Source organism: Saccopteryx leptura, chromosome 4 (assembly GCF_036850995.1).
Source record: "Saccopteryx leptura isolate mSacLep1 chromosome 4, mSacLep1_pri_phased_curated, whole genome shotgun sequence".
Lineage (NCBI taxonomy): Eukaryota > Metazoa > Chordata > Mammalia > Chiroptera > Emballonuridae > Saccopteryx > Saccopteryx leptura.
In genome coordinates this window covers 215,094,329-215,107,930 of record NC_089506.1, presented here as the reverse complement: position 1 = coordinate 215,107,930, position 13,602 = coordinate 215,094,329, and the positions used below count along the sequence as shown (strand labels likewise).

The following is a 13,602-nucleotide window of genomic DNA, read 5'->3' as shown; positions in this document are numbered from 1 at the left end:
CTGTGCTCTGTTCTCCTCTGCTGCCATCCCAGGAGTTCCACGTGCTTCCTCTGAGTCTGGTTTTTCTTTTCTGGACCCCACATTTTCTTCTTTCTTTGCTCACATTCTGAGGAGGACGTCCCCATGGCTGCCTGGGAGGGGTGCATAGGAGCAGGTTCTTTGAGAGTTTGTGTGTCTGAGACTGTGTTTCACCCACTGCCAGTGGGGCTGGGGCCAGGACTCCACCTGGAAGCGGGATCCCTGAGAGCTCAGCGCTCTGCCGCCTCCAGCCGAGCTGTGGTCGGGATGCCTGGCGCCGCTGTGTGGCCCTGTTCTCACCCTTGACACGCCAGGGCCTCCTGTTGTTTCCTGTGCTGGGCACGTGGTTTTCAACCTCTAAATCTGCAAAGTGTGCCCCTCAGCTTCAGGAAGATTTCTAGAATTATTTCTCCATACAGCGTTTTTCATTCTCTTATCTATCGGAACTTCTGTTCATCAAACATTAGATCTTCTGGACCTCTCCTCTCATTTTCTTTGACTTTCCTATTCTCTTTTTTTCTCTCTATGTAATATGCTTGGTTTTCTTCCTCAGCTCTTCTATTGAATTTTAAATGTTACTCATTTTAAATTTGTAAGTTACTTTTTGTCATCTCTTCCTTCTGTGACATCACCCCTATTTTGTGAATGTGGCCTTAGCTCTCTGTTAGTTACAGGGCTTTTCCTCCTGTTCGTGCATGATGTGCGTTTCCCATGAGGTCCCTTATTTGTTTGCTTCGGCCACTTTGCTAAAAGCTTCTCTATGGCAGCTTGTGTTCTTTGGCCGTGCATTCACTGTTAGGTGTGCGGCACCAAGAAGCAGATGAGAAGCCCTGTGTGTTGGGGCACCTTATGGGCTCCATGCCATTGTGGACAGGGCCTGGAGCCCTTCTCTTTGGGATGGTCAGTTCGTGCCTCCTGTGGCTGGGTACGGTGGTCTGGGAAGGTGCCAGGGTCGGGGCCCTGTGTGAATATTCCCTTTGTCCCTGTGTTCTTGTTGACACCTGCCCTCACCTCTGCTGTGGATGAATTGGGGGGCTGGTTTGTACATCAGGTCCTGGAATGTCAGTGCAAGGTGCCTCCGGGATGCTCATGGGCTTGTGCCCATCAGAGGGTCTCCCGTCCACATGCCACCCCCAGTGTAGGGAGCAGAGATGGGGGGCACCTCCTGCTTTAGAACTGTCCTTAGCCAGAGCTGTGGAGGGAGCTCTCATGCCGCCCTGTCCTCCTCCAGGTGAGCAGCTTCCCGGGGTCTGGGCAGAACGTCTCTCACCTCCTCCCTTGGCCTTCACAGAGCCAATGCCCTCGAGGAGCAGTTGAAGGAGCAGGAGCTGAGAGCTTGCGAGATGGTCCTGGAGGAGACACGGAGGCAGAAGGAGCTCTTGTGCAAGATGGAGAGAGAGAAGAGCATTGAGATGGAGAACCTGCAGGCCAGGTAGGCGAGGCCGCCACGGTGCTCCACAGCAGGGGCGCGGAAAGGAAAGTGCAGGGGCGCGGAAAGGAAAGTGCAGGGGCGCTCTCATGAGCCCCCCCCCCCAAGGTGCTGTCTGGAAGGTACGGTTTAGACAGAGTGGAAGACCTATGTGAAGAAATCTGTGAAACTCTACTAAAGGCAGGCCCTGGCCGGTTGGCTCAGCGGTAGAGCGTCGGCCTAGCGTGCGGAGGACCCGGGTTCGATTCCCGGCCAGGGCACACAGGAGAAGCGCCCATTTGCTTCTCCACCCCCCTCCTTCCTCTCTGTCTCTCTCTTCCCCTCCCGCAGCCAAGGCTCCATTGGAGCAAAGATGGCCCGGGCGCTGGGGATGGCTCCTTGGCCTCTGCCCCAGGCGCTAGAGTGGCTCTGGTCGCAATATGGCGATGCCCAGGATGGGCAGAGCATCGCCCCCTGGTGGGCAGAGCGTCGCCCCTGGTGGGCGTGCCGGGTGGATCCCGGTCGGGCGCATGCGGGAGTCTGTCTGACTGTCTCTCCCTGTTTCCAGCTTCAGAAAAATGCAAAAAAAAAAAAAAAAAGAAAAAAAACTCTACTAAAGGCTACAGAAGGTCTACATTCAAAGACTTGACTAATTCAGTTTCTCTATGCCTCTCTCTAGTGAATGTTATCTCAGTCAAATGTCAACTTTTTTTTTTTTTTTTTTTTCAGAGACAGAGAGTCAGAGAGAGGAATAGACAGGGACAGACAGGAATGGAGAGAGATGAGAAGCATCAATCATTAATTTTTTGTTGCAACACTTTAGTTGTTCATTGATTGCTTTCTCACATGTGCCTTGACCGTGGGGCTACAGTAGACCCAGTAACCCCTTGCTCAAGCCAGCAACCTTGGGTCCAAGCTGGTGAGTTTTGCTCAAACCAGATGAGCCCGCACTCAAGCTGGCAACCTCGGCGACCTCAGGGTCTCAAACCTGGGTCCTCCTCATCCCAGTCTGACGCTGCATCCACTGTGCCACCGCCTGGTCAGGCTCAACCTTCTTTTTAAGGCAACTTGACAAAATTACCTTTATGCTTCTCTGGAGGCATAAGCCTTACGTGAGTCAGGAAGAGGAGGGAACAGAGAAAGGGGTGAGCACACTGTGATTAAAACACACCTGAGGGCACAGGAAGGGCAGCGGTGCTGCTCAGGGGGCAGTGCCACCACACCCGGGCACGCAGGCTGGAGGAAGTGGCACACGCTTCTAATTACACATGGGAGTGATGGTTTCCTTAAAATACTGTTTGTAAAAGAAAACCCACAGGTAACTTAAATGTCTGTTCTGAGAGATATGGTGGAAAAGGTCACCTTAGCGCCCCCCTATTCTCACTCTCGGAGCACCTTCCCGAGTGGGTAGTGAGAGTGGGCATATTTCATGGAATTGTTTTTCTAACTAAGCACCACTTTTAGATTCAAAATAAAGTAGTTTTTAAAATTTTTTATTGATTGATTTTAGAGAAAGAGAGAGAGAAACAGAAACATCGATCTGTTTCTGTATGTTCCCTGACCAGGGATTGAACCAGCAGCCTCTGCGTAACGGGACAATGCTCTAACCCAGTGATCCCCAACCCCCGGGCCGTGGACCGGTGCTGATCTGTGGGCCATTTGGTACCTGTCCTAAGAGAAAGAATAACTTACATTATTTCCGTTTTATTTATATTTAAGTCTGAACAATGTTTTATTTATTTATTTATTTATTGTATTTTTTTTTTTATTCTGAAGTTGGAAACGGGGAGGCAGTCAGACAGACTCCCGCATGCACCGGACTAGGATCCACCCAGCATGCCCACCAGAGGACGATGCTCTGCCCATCTGGGGCGTTGCTCTGTTGTGACCAGAGCCATTCTAGCACCTGAGGCAGAGGCCATGGAGCCATCCCCAGCGCCCGGGCCAACTTTGCTCCAATGGAGCCTTGGGTGCGGGAGGGGAAGAGAGAGACAGAGAGGAAGGAGAGGGGGAGGGGTGGAGAAGCAGATGGGTGCTTCTCCTGTGTGCCCTGGCCAGGAATTGAACCCGGGACTCCTGCATGCCACGCCAATACTCTACCACTGAGTCAACAGGCCAGGGCCTGTTTTATTTTTTAAAAATGACCAGATTCCCTCTGTTACATCCGTCTAAGACTCATTGTTGATGCTTGTCTCGTAAGTTCAACAATTATATTTAAAAATACCAGTTTTTACGCCGGTCACATAATTTTATTTTGTGCATTTATCTGTCCCACCTAAAGGCTGGTCTGTGAAAATATTTTCTGACATTAAATGGGTCCGTGGGCCTGACCTGGAGTGGCACAGTGGATAAAGCGTCGACCTGGAAATGCTGAGGTCGCCGGTTCAAAACCCTGGGCTTGCCTGGTCAAGGCACATATGGGAGTTGATGCTTCCAGCTCCTCCCCCCTTCTCTCTCTCTGTCTCTCCTCTCTCTCTCTCTCTCTGTCTCTCTCTGTCTCTCTCTCTCCCTCTCTCTCTCCTCTCTAAAAATGAATAAATAAAATAAATTTAAAAAAAACAAAAAAAACCGGGTCCGTGGCCCAAAAAGGTTGGGGACCACTGCTCTAACCAACCGAACTATCCCGCCAGGGCGAAAATGCAGTACTTTTAAATGTTCATAAAAAAGGACACTGCATTCTTTAGCTTGTGTCCCCCTCCAACTCTTAAAGCCAAGAAGATACACTTTGACTTATGTCTAAGGAGAGCCCCCGGGCATTTTCAGAAGTGGGGCGGCAGGAGCAGGCTGCATGCAGAGCTGTACTGGGGTCACCCTGGCCAGGGCAGCCTCCTTGCACGCAAACCCAGTGCGGTGACACCACCCAGGACAGCCAGGCCCAGGCAGCCAGGACAGTGTTTAGTAGACCTAGAGCTTTTCCCCATCTATGCGTGCTGTTTGCCTCTCATCTGGGCCCTCTGTGCTGGGGCTGTGGGTGCAGAGAGGCAGAGACGTCCTGCCTCCCACGTCTGTCCACAGCAGAGCCTTCAGAGCTGGTTGTCCTGCTGGCCAAGCAGGACAGCAGCCTGGAGGGGCATGCAATAGGCAGGGTCTCATGGGGCCCTAAGGGAGCTAGGCAGGACTTGGTGCCACTGCTTTTTTTGACCAAACCTGCTGCCTGCCTTCTATACCTAAGATCAGTGGCTCTGTGTGTCTGGACCCTATCAGCCTCCTTCAGCTCCTGGGAGTATGGTGGGGAGCAGAGGAGACCTGTGGTTCTTGGGGGGGTGCTGCGCAGGCCCTCAGAGGTCACTACAGCCTTGGGTCAGCATCCTGAGGTCAGCCCAGTATAGGGGCCTCCCCAGCATGTCCCCAGGCCATTATGGTGTACTGGAAGATACTCCTCGGTAAGAGGTACCACAGAGTAACAGGGTGGCGAGGACAATTGGATTATGGGAATGAACCAGGGCTCCTTGGAAAAAGTGCTGAGTCTGTGGCCGGGACAAGTGAACCAGCAGAGCCTGGAGCGTCTTGTAGTGCCAGAAAGTAGGGAAGTGCTCACACAAAAGCATGCACGTCCCAGGGCATGAGCCGTCTGAAGGCCAAAGGTGGGCCAGGCAATTTTTTTTGTTTATTTTTTTACAGAGACAGAGAGTGAGTCAGAGAGAGGGATAGACAGGGACAGACAGACAGGAACGGAGAGAGATGAGAAGCATCAATCATTAGTTTTTGTTGCACATTGCGACACCTTAGTTCATTGATTGCTCTCTCATTTGTGCCTTGACCGCGGGCCTTCAGCAGACTGAGTAACCCCTTGCTGGAGCCAGCGACCTTGGGTTCAAGCTGGTGGGCTTTTTGCTCTAACCAGATGAGCCCGCGCTCAAGCTGGTGACCTTGGGGTCTCAAACCTGGGTCCTCCACATCCCAGTCCGACGCTCTATCCACTGCGTCACCACCTGGTCAGGCGCGGGACAGCCATTTTTAACAACACACTGCTAGTGATACTACTGGGCCACAACACAAACTAAATATGGTGGTTTTTAAGTGGGGAGAAGGCACAAACCTTGCTCATAGAGGAATGCCAAATAATGTATGGAGATGCCCCTCCCCCAGGAGGGAGCGCTGAGTCCTCCCTTTCACTGGAGCATGGGCTGCACTCGGTGACCAGCTTCAAGATACAGAGAATGGACAGGGAAAGTAGAACTTGACAGAGGAGACACCTGCAGACACACCTTGACCAGGTGATCAAGGTCAATATCACCATGTTGAGTCATATGGACTCATTCACCCCTGATCTGATGTGACAGGAGGGACACCTCACTTCTATGGGATTCTTCCCCAACCCATAACTCACCTAATCATAAGAAAACGCCAGTGCCCTGGCCGGATAGCTCAGTTGATTAGAGCATTGTCCCAAGCACAGTGGTTGCTGGTTTGATTCCTGGTCAGGGCACATATAGGAATGGATCTGTGTTCCTGTCTCTCTCTCCCTCCTTCTTTTCCTCTCTCACTAAAATAAATAAAGGGAAAGAAAAAAGAATACATCAGAAAGACCCAATTTGAGGGACATTCTACTAAATAAATATGTGATCAAAACTGTCAAAGTCATGAAAAACCAGGAAAGTGGGAGACGGCCCCGGACCACAGGGCAGAGTAGATGACTAAGTGGTGCGTGGCTCTGGGAGCGGTCCTCAGCAGAGGGGGCACTGTGGAAACGCTGAGTCGCATCCATGGCGTGGTGACCAGAGCGTCCTGGTGTGGATGTGTGGGCCGTGATGAACCTGCGGCAGTGATGAGCACCGAGGGGACGAGGTCCGCAGGGACTCTGCACGGTGTTCCTACCTGCTCTGTAAACCTGAGATTACCGCAGACCCAAAGTGTGTATAACAGCCATCCTGGCCAACGAAGTTTTGGCCCAGAGCGCTTGTGGGTGCAGGGCTGGGCTGTAGGCACTGGGTAGCCTCTGTGGACCCTGGACGGCCTCTAGTGAGTGTAGGCACTGGGTAGCCTCTGTGGACCCTGGACGGCCTCTAGTGAGTGCTCTGAGACTCGGCCTCCCCCACCCCACGGAGGTGCATTCCTAGGGAGCGGCTCTCAGCCTCCTTCTGTGCCCCAGGCTACAGCAACTGGACGAGGAGAACAGTGAGCTGAGGTCCTGCACGCCCTGTCTGAAGGCCAACATTGAACGCCTGGAGGAGGTAAGCTGAAGGCCAGGGGTGCTGAGTGGGCAGGGCCAGGCTTTGCACCGTGCGGTCACTGAGATCAGTCAGGCTAGCCTACGTGCTTTTCCACGCCTGTTCTGACGCTGGTTCTGACGCCTGTTGGGGGGTCGGGATGTGCTGAGACAGGCTCTCCAAAGCAGGGCAATCACATAGCTCCTGGGTCTGCAGAGGTATGGCCAGCCAAAGGGCGCACTGCAGGCTGGAGAACGGTGCTGCTCCAAAGAGCAGGTTGAAGATGCTGGGCCCTACCAGGCCGGGGCGGGGGGGGGGGGCAGGGGACAGGCTTGGCTCAGGCCACCATCTGTTTGCTGGCAGATGCTGGAGCCTGCCTGGCTTCCCTGCTCTCCCACAGCTGTGGGATCCTTGGGCCCATGGGTTCACACTTAGATTGACCCATAGTCTGAACCCAGGAATGATGTCCTTGAGGGGCTGGCTTCAGCTGGACCCGCATGCCCCGTTCTGCAGATGCCCCGTTCACTGAGAGGCTTCTCGCTGTCCTCCACTTCCTGCAAGTGTCTCCTGGGAAGCTCTGAATCCTGAGCAAGTGGAAGACCATCTGCGCTTGGGCTGCTATGAGCATTTCCTGCTGAGTGGCCACGAGGCAGGCCCTGCTCTCTTGCCTTTCCTTAGAGACAGTACTGTTGTACTGTTGGGGGAGGCGCCCCACACCAAGAGCGCCCCGGCCCGCCTTCCGTGGGTGCTGCGCTCAGGGTCGGCACAGGCCTGTGTGCATGCACCTTGGCTTTGACAGGAAGGCTCAGGCGCAGCTCTGTGGATGTCAGTGAATTGAGACTCCCAGGACACAGGCAGCTGAGGAAAGCCACAAGTATGTGGTGACAGGCGAGGTAGTCCATGGCAAGTGTTTCGCTTTGCAGGAGAAGCAGAAGCTCCTGGACGAAATCGAAGAGTTGTCACTGCGGCTCAATGACGAGCAGGAAAACAGGAAGAAGCTGGGAGACAGGCTGAGTCACGAGAGGCACCAGTTCCAGAAGGAGAAGGAGGCAACCCAGGAGGTGAGCACAAACCCAGGAGCCCTGGCTGTCCCTCTGCCAGCCCCCGGAATCCACAGGGCCCACGTGGCGTGCACAGGCCGCTTTTAACCGTCACGCTGGGCAGAGGTGCTGGGTGCGCGATGGCATTTGAGAAGTGTGGCATTGTCATCCTTCTCAGAAATGGTGCCCGGTCCCTGGTTCTGAGACCGGGGCTGGGCTGACCCTGCTCACTCCGCGGTTGCACGCAGCTCATCGAGGACCTGCGCAAGCAGCTAGAGCACCTGCAGCTCTTCAAGCTGGAGGCAGAGCAGAGGCGGGGCCGGAGCAGCAGCGTGGGCCTGCAGGAGTACAACAGCCGCACCCGGGAGAGCGAGCTGGAGCAGGAGGTCCGCAGGCTGAAGCAGGTACGGCTGCGGGGCTGAGGGGCTGCCCTCCCATCCGGGAGAAGCCTGGCAGCTGGCCTGGGAAGAGGGGTACGTGGGGGCTCACAGCCCAGGAATGACGCTGTCGTGCTGCCCACCCCAGGATAACCGGAACCTGAAGGAGCAGAACGATGAGCTCAATGGGCAGATCATCAACCTGAGCATCCAGGGCGCCAAGAACCTCTTCTCCACGTCCTTCTCCGAGTCCCTGGCCGCAGAGATCAGCTCGGTCTCCCGTGATGAGGTAACCCGCACCCCTCGGCCTGGGACGTGAAGGTGCCCCCAGTCTGTGCGCTCAGTGCTGACCCCTTGCTCATCCCACAGCTCATGGAAGCGATTCAGAAGCAGGAGGAGATCAACTTCCGCCTGCAGGACTACATTGACAGGATCATCGTGGCCATCATGGAGACGAACCCATCCATCCTGGAGGTCAAGTAGAGGCAGGCCAGCCCAGCCCAGTGTGATTCCGGACTCCACCAGTACCCCAGAGCTGGCCACGGCACACGTGGGCCAAGGATAGCAGATCCCATGGCCACCGAGCCCAGAGCACGCAGCTGAGCTGGGACGCCTGCAGGTGGGGTGGTGGAAGAGGGAGAAGGAAAGGGAAGCCCCGGGACTGCAGCCCGCAGCAGGTGCTGGCGAGACGGGGCCTGCTCTCAGCTTTGGTTGTCCCTGCTCCCCTGCTCTCTGCAGAGCTGTGGGGACAGTGCCTCAGGCTGGGATGAGCCTGTCTGTGAGCCCCCCCCCCCATGTAGTAGACCCCCCCGCTGCGCTGCCCTGCCCTGTCAGGGAAGAAAGGAAGGAAATGGGTTCCCACCTGCAGTGCAGCCATCTATGTCTGCAGGGGCACCCTGATTTGGTGCCACCCAAGTCTCAACCGCTCCTGGGCAGTCTGGAGGCCCCGGGACCCTCGTACCAGATGTGGTGGTATGTGACAGACAGGCAGTGAGGCCCGTGAGAGGCGGGGCCTGACCCGAGCTGCAGGGAACCCCTCCCCCTAGCTCTTCTGGAGCTATCTCCCTGAGCTGCTCAGGACGTCCCCTGGCCACAGGGGCATCTCAGTCCAGCTTCCGGCCCAGGGGCCTCCAGCCATGTGGCTGTTCCCACAGTCGGACCCTCGCAACATAACCTCTGGGGGCTCTGATCCTCCTGTGGGAGCTTGGGTAGGAGCCTCTGCTCTGAACTGAGGACTTGAGAGTAATGGTGTGGAATGTACTGTCTGGACGGGGTGGACATGGCAGGCCCCTCCAGCTCCTGGGGTGCAGGCAGGGCCATGGCAAGGTGCTGCCTCCCCATGGGTGCGGCCTTCCTGGCCTCCCGGACCACTCCCTTCCCTGTGCAGACCTTGGCTGCCTCCGATGAAGTGTCACTTTCCCAGGCCAGAGTCCAAATGTTTCCTCTAGGAGTCTGAAGTCATTAGAAGTCATCATTCTTCCCCAGGTGCATTCCGCAGGCCGCCAGGCGAACAGGCTCTCCCAGGACACAGATCAAGAGCAGAGAACAAGGCCTTCCCAGTGGCTTGGAGGTTCCTCTAAGGAAACCCGTGCCCAGCTTTATGCTGCCACTGCCTGGCACCTGCGCTACCAGGAACAGCAGTGTCACCCCCACAGGGATGCTTGACCTGCTGCCCACCTGAGCCCGAGCACTGGCTCTGAGCCTCCAAGTGCTGCTCCCAGGTGGGCCAGGACCCTCCACACAAACTGGCCACCGCTGGTGCGAGCGTGTGTATGAGGTGTATGCACGTGTGTGTGCGTGTCAGCATGTGTGTTGCCCAGCACCCCTCCGTCCTCCACATGGCCCAGATACACTATGACTTAAGACGTTGCCTCGTATTGTATATTTTGGGGAAAGCCTTGGGTGTAAATCAGTGTAAACTTGGAGGAGAGATTTTTCTATCATGTAGAGTAGGTATTTTTTATAGATTGAAGGTTGATCAATTTTTTTAATACTTCCAAGAGAGAAAACTATCTGTGTATACACATGAGATATATATATGTATGTATAATAATAAACACGGGAACTCTGCTTCTGCACCCAGGCTGACCTTGCCGACACAGCCTGGGTCTGTTTCTGTCCATCACTCAGCAGTACTGTAACTGTAAATACTAATTGCCGGGAGATGGGTCACACACCCAGGCACTGACTTGCACACTGACCCCGCTTTCACCCTCTCAAGAAAGACTTTTCCAGGCAAAGTGACAGCGGCCTAGATGTAGAAGGGCAAGGCCAGGACAATGTCACCACGGATTAAAGCTGTTGCTGTACACACAGAGGTTGGCTCCTTCCTCCGGGGGGAGGGTGGTAGGGTGGGGTGGGGGGTGCCATCGGCCTGACGTGGCAGCCCCTGATGGTGTTGTTTAGGGTACCGGGAGCCAGGTGTCACTTGAATTCAGACAGCAGGAGACCACCTAGTCGAGCCAGCCCCTCCTGGCCTCCCTGTGAGTCTCCCAAAGGTCCTGAGATGGCACTTGCAGCCTGGGCCCAGCAGAGCTTGTCCAAGGGCGCTCCTGGGGGAGGGCCACGTGTGGGCTCCGGGGACGGGGATATCATGGCAGGACCTGGCCCCTGAGTGCATCCTGGCTACCAACATGGCACCTAGGGCCAGCTGGGCCGAGGCGGGGACAGCGTTGCTTGTCTTGGGTTCATGCACAAGCTGTTCCTGTGGGATACGCAATCAGGGATGAAGAGGGGCCCAGGGGAGGCCATGCAGAGCACCCAAACCAAAGGCGCCAAAGAGACCCTGTCAGGCTTGGGCTTGAAGGGAGGTACAAAATGGGGAGGCAGGCTGGGAGGAGAGCTTAGCTGCTACTGTGGTCACAGGGACACCTCCGAGAAGGTTACTAAAGGTAAGTGACCAGATCTGACTTGAAGAGGCTTGTTAACTAAAAGTCTCCAAAATGACTCCCCAGCCCAGGCGTCCACAGAAATGGCAGAGTGCGCCTTCCCCTACTCCTTACACCAAGCTACTGCACGCCAGACACCAGTGGAGGAACTAAGGCCCCGGGAGGCCGAGGACGGCACCCCCAGCCACCCAGCCAGCAGAGAAGGGAGTTGAGCTCAGGTCGCTGGCTCCAACTTCTTCTATGGGGCTGATGACCTGAGGGTGGCGACAGGTGGTGGCCACAGCCTGGCCTGCAGCAAGCAGGGCCCCCAGGCCTCATCTGTTAGGGGTGTAGCAGAACAACGCTAGGGGTACCCAGGGGGAGGCCCAGACACTGTGTGGGGTGGCGCCGAGGAAGAAACGCGGAGGGTGTCGTTCTGCCTGGAGCCCACATCCCACCAGGACTCGGGGGAAGGCCAGGACAGTCTGGAGCACTCCGCCCTGCACGTGCTGCTGGCCAGGTCCCCCCCCACACACACACCGGTGCTCCCGGGGCTTAGAAGGTGTAGCTCCCAAGGCTGCCATCAGAGAGGTGGTCCAGCATTCTCTCATTATCAAGTCCATTCACTGGATTTGCATCAGGCCACCAGGAGGGCCTAATCCTGGCCAGGAGGGCAGCCTGGGGCTGGAGCTTGGTGTGTGGGCTTCACCCCCAGGCTTCTGGTGGAGCTCTGCATGGAAGGCCTGCTCAGCACTGGAGGGCACCAAAGTATTGCTGCGGTGGGTTCAGCACGTCAGAGGGGGTCCTAGAGGGCTCTGTCCCCAGACAGGCTGCCGTGTGGGGTCTCCACTAGCCCAGGTACAGGCCAGTGCCTCGCTTTGAGAATGACACCTGTCCTCCCACCTATCTTGTGTCTGTCCATCTGGCACCTGCCGGTCACATCTCTGCCTAGGAGAAGCTGGAAGTGGGGAGGGGTCCACTCCATCAGGTGAGGCCAGAGCCAGGGATGGAGGAGCTGCTTCCTCCACTTTGTTGAGGCCTGCGAGCCCCTCCAGTTCATTCCCACTCCTTTTTAAAGTTAGATTTTCTTCTCCTCTTTTTTTAACTTTGACTTTAGAAAGGAAGGGAGAGAGACATTGATTTGTTCCCCTTATTTATGCATTCACTGGTTGATTCTTGTATGTGCCCTGACTGAGGATTGAACCTGCAACCTTGGAGTACCTGGGCAACACTCTAACCCACTGAACTACCCAGTAAGGGCCTTTCCCACGTTTATACACAGGGGCCCAACAGCAGCTGATGCTGAAATCCCTGTCCTGGCCCTCCAGGAGCCTCCAGCTCCACCGGGAAACCTTTGGGACAGGGTGGGGTGTGGGAACAAAGGATGAAAACCCATTGTGAATGGAAACAGGGCAGTGTTTGGTTGCTGCCCAGGAAGGCCAACCTAGAAATTTTCTTCCAGAAGGTATCTGAGGGCAGGATGGGGGGGGGGTGCTGGCTGACCGCAGAGTGTGCTGAAGGGGGGCCATGGTGAGACGTGAGGCCAGTGTCAAGACCTGCACCCCTCAGGCCTGAGTGCATCCCTCCCATGTGGGGATCCTGCACCCCTAGCCCTGAAGCACCTGACCACAAACACCTCCCTGCCCAGCGGTCAGTTCTGTCTGACAGAAGAGCACAGAGCAAGGCCCTGCCCCTCTGGAAGAAGACATCTGGCAGGTGGTGCATGGCAGGTCCTGGTTCCTCCAACCGCCATGCGCACTGGCTGGGGCCCCCAGCTCAGGCCTGCTCCAGCTGTCCACAATAGAGAAGGGGTACCAGAGTGGCTCCAGCTCAGCTGCCCCAGCACCTGCCCACTCCACCTGCTGGCATTTCAAAGACCAGGAGATGGCGCAGAGAAGGACCCTTACTTTTTACCTGCGAGGGCATCTCGCAGAGCAGGCGGTTACGGGTCATTTCATAAAATCAGCTGTCTCCCCCCACAGCAGGTGTCTGGGAAGGGCTGAGCAGAAAGAACATTAATTCAAGCATCCCTGCACAAATCTGCTTGTGCCCACACTGTCCTTGGCTTGAGACACAGCAGCGAACACAATGTGCCCAGATGCCCTGTGGAACAGAGCTTCTAGCAGGACAGGGACACAAGGACTCTCACTGGTGTGACAGGCACATGGGACCCAAGGCCAGTAGGCAGGCCAAGATGTGCCTGTGCTGGGAGCAACACAACTCGTGTGCTGGCTGATTTTATGAAATGACCTGTAACCATCTGCTTTGTGAGATGCCCTTGCAGGTAAAAAGTAAGGGTCCTTCTCTGGGCCATCTCCTGGTCTTTGAAATGCCAGCAGGTGGAGGGGCCAGTGCTGAAGCATCCACGCTGGGAAAGGTGGTGTCCTCCAGCTGGGATGGTACTGGCCAAGGTCTGGGTAGTCAGAAGTCACTTATCTTCTGCTTTATAGTTATTTAAAATTTACACCTCTGTGCCTCAGAATACTGCAGATGATCACAGGTTTACTCCACAGATATGTCCCTCATCTTATTCGTCCTCCTGCCACCCACTGCACGTGGAGCCCATTTTTTTCCAGCTCCCCCCTGGGACAATGCACACCTCCCCTCTCCTCCCCTCCCCTCCCCTCCCCTCCCGCCTGTTCCCCTCCCCTTCCCTTTGGGGGCAGTGAAACAAGAGCTTAGGGTAGAAAACACAATAGGGGAGAGCCTAGGTGAGGCTGCCCTGGCTCTCTAGAAATGTTA

General features: G+C 55.7%; 1 protein-coding gene across 3 annotated transcripts in view; it reads left to right on the top strand.

The window, feature by feature from the left end:
- Positions 1 to 10,304, top strand: part of RAB11FIP3 (RAB11 family interacting protein 3) — a 99,642-nt gene extending 89,338 nt beyond the window's left edge. For all 3 annotated transcript variants that reach the window (XM_066383065.1, XM_066383064.1, XM_066383066.1), the window contains 6 exons: positions 1,310 to 1,450; positions 6,519 to 6,600; positions 7,500 to 7,637; positions 7,865 to 8,020; positions 8,142 to 8,282; positions 8,363 to 10,304. In XM_066383065.1, the coding sequence (XP_066239162.1) occupies positions 1,310 to 1,450; positions 6,519 to 6,600; positions 7,500 to 7,637; positions 7,865 to 8,020; positions 8,142 to 8,282; positions 8,363 to 8,476 (772 nt within the window). In that variant the 3' untranslated portion in view covers positions 8,477 to 10,304. The remainder of the gene's footprint in view (positions 1 to 1,309; positions 1,451 to 6,518; positions 6,601 to 7,499; positions 7,638 to 7,864; positions 8,021 to 8,141; positions 8,283 to 8,362) is intronic.
- The last annotated feature ends 3,298 nt before the right edge of the window (positions 10,305 to 13,602 follow it).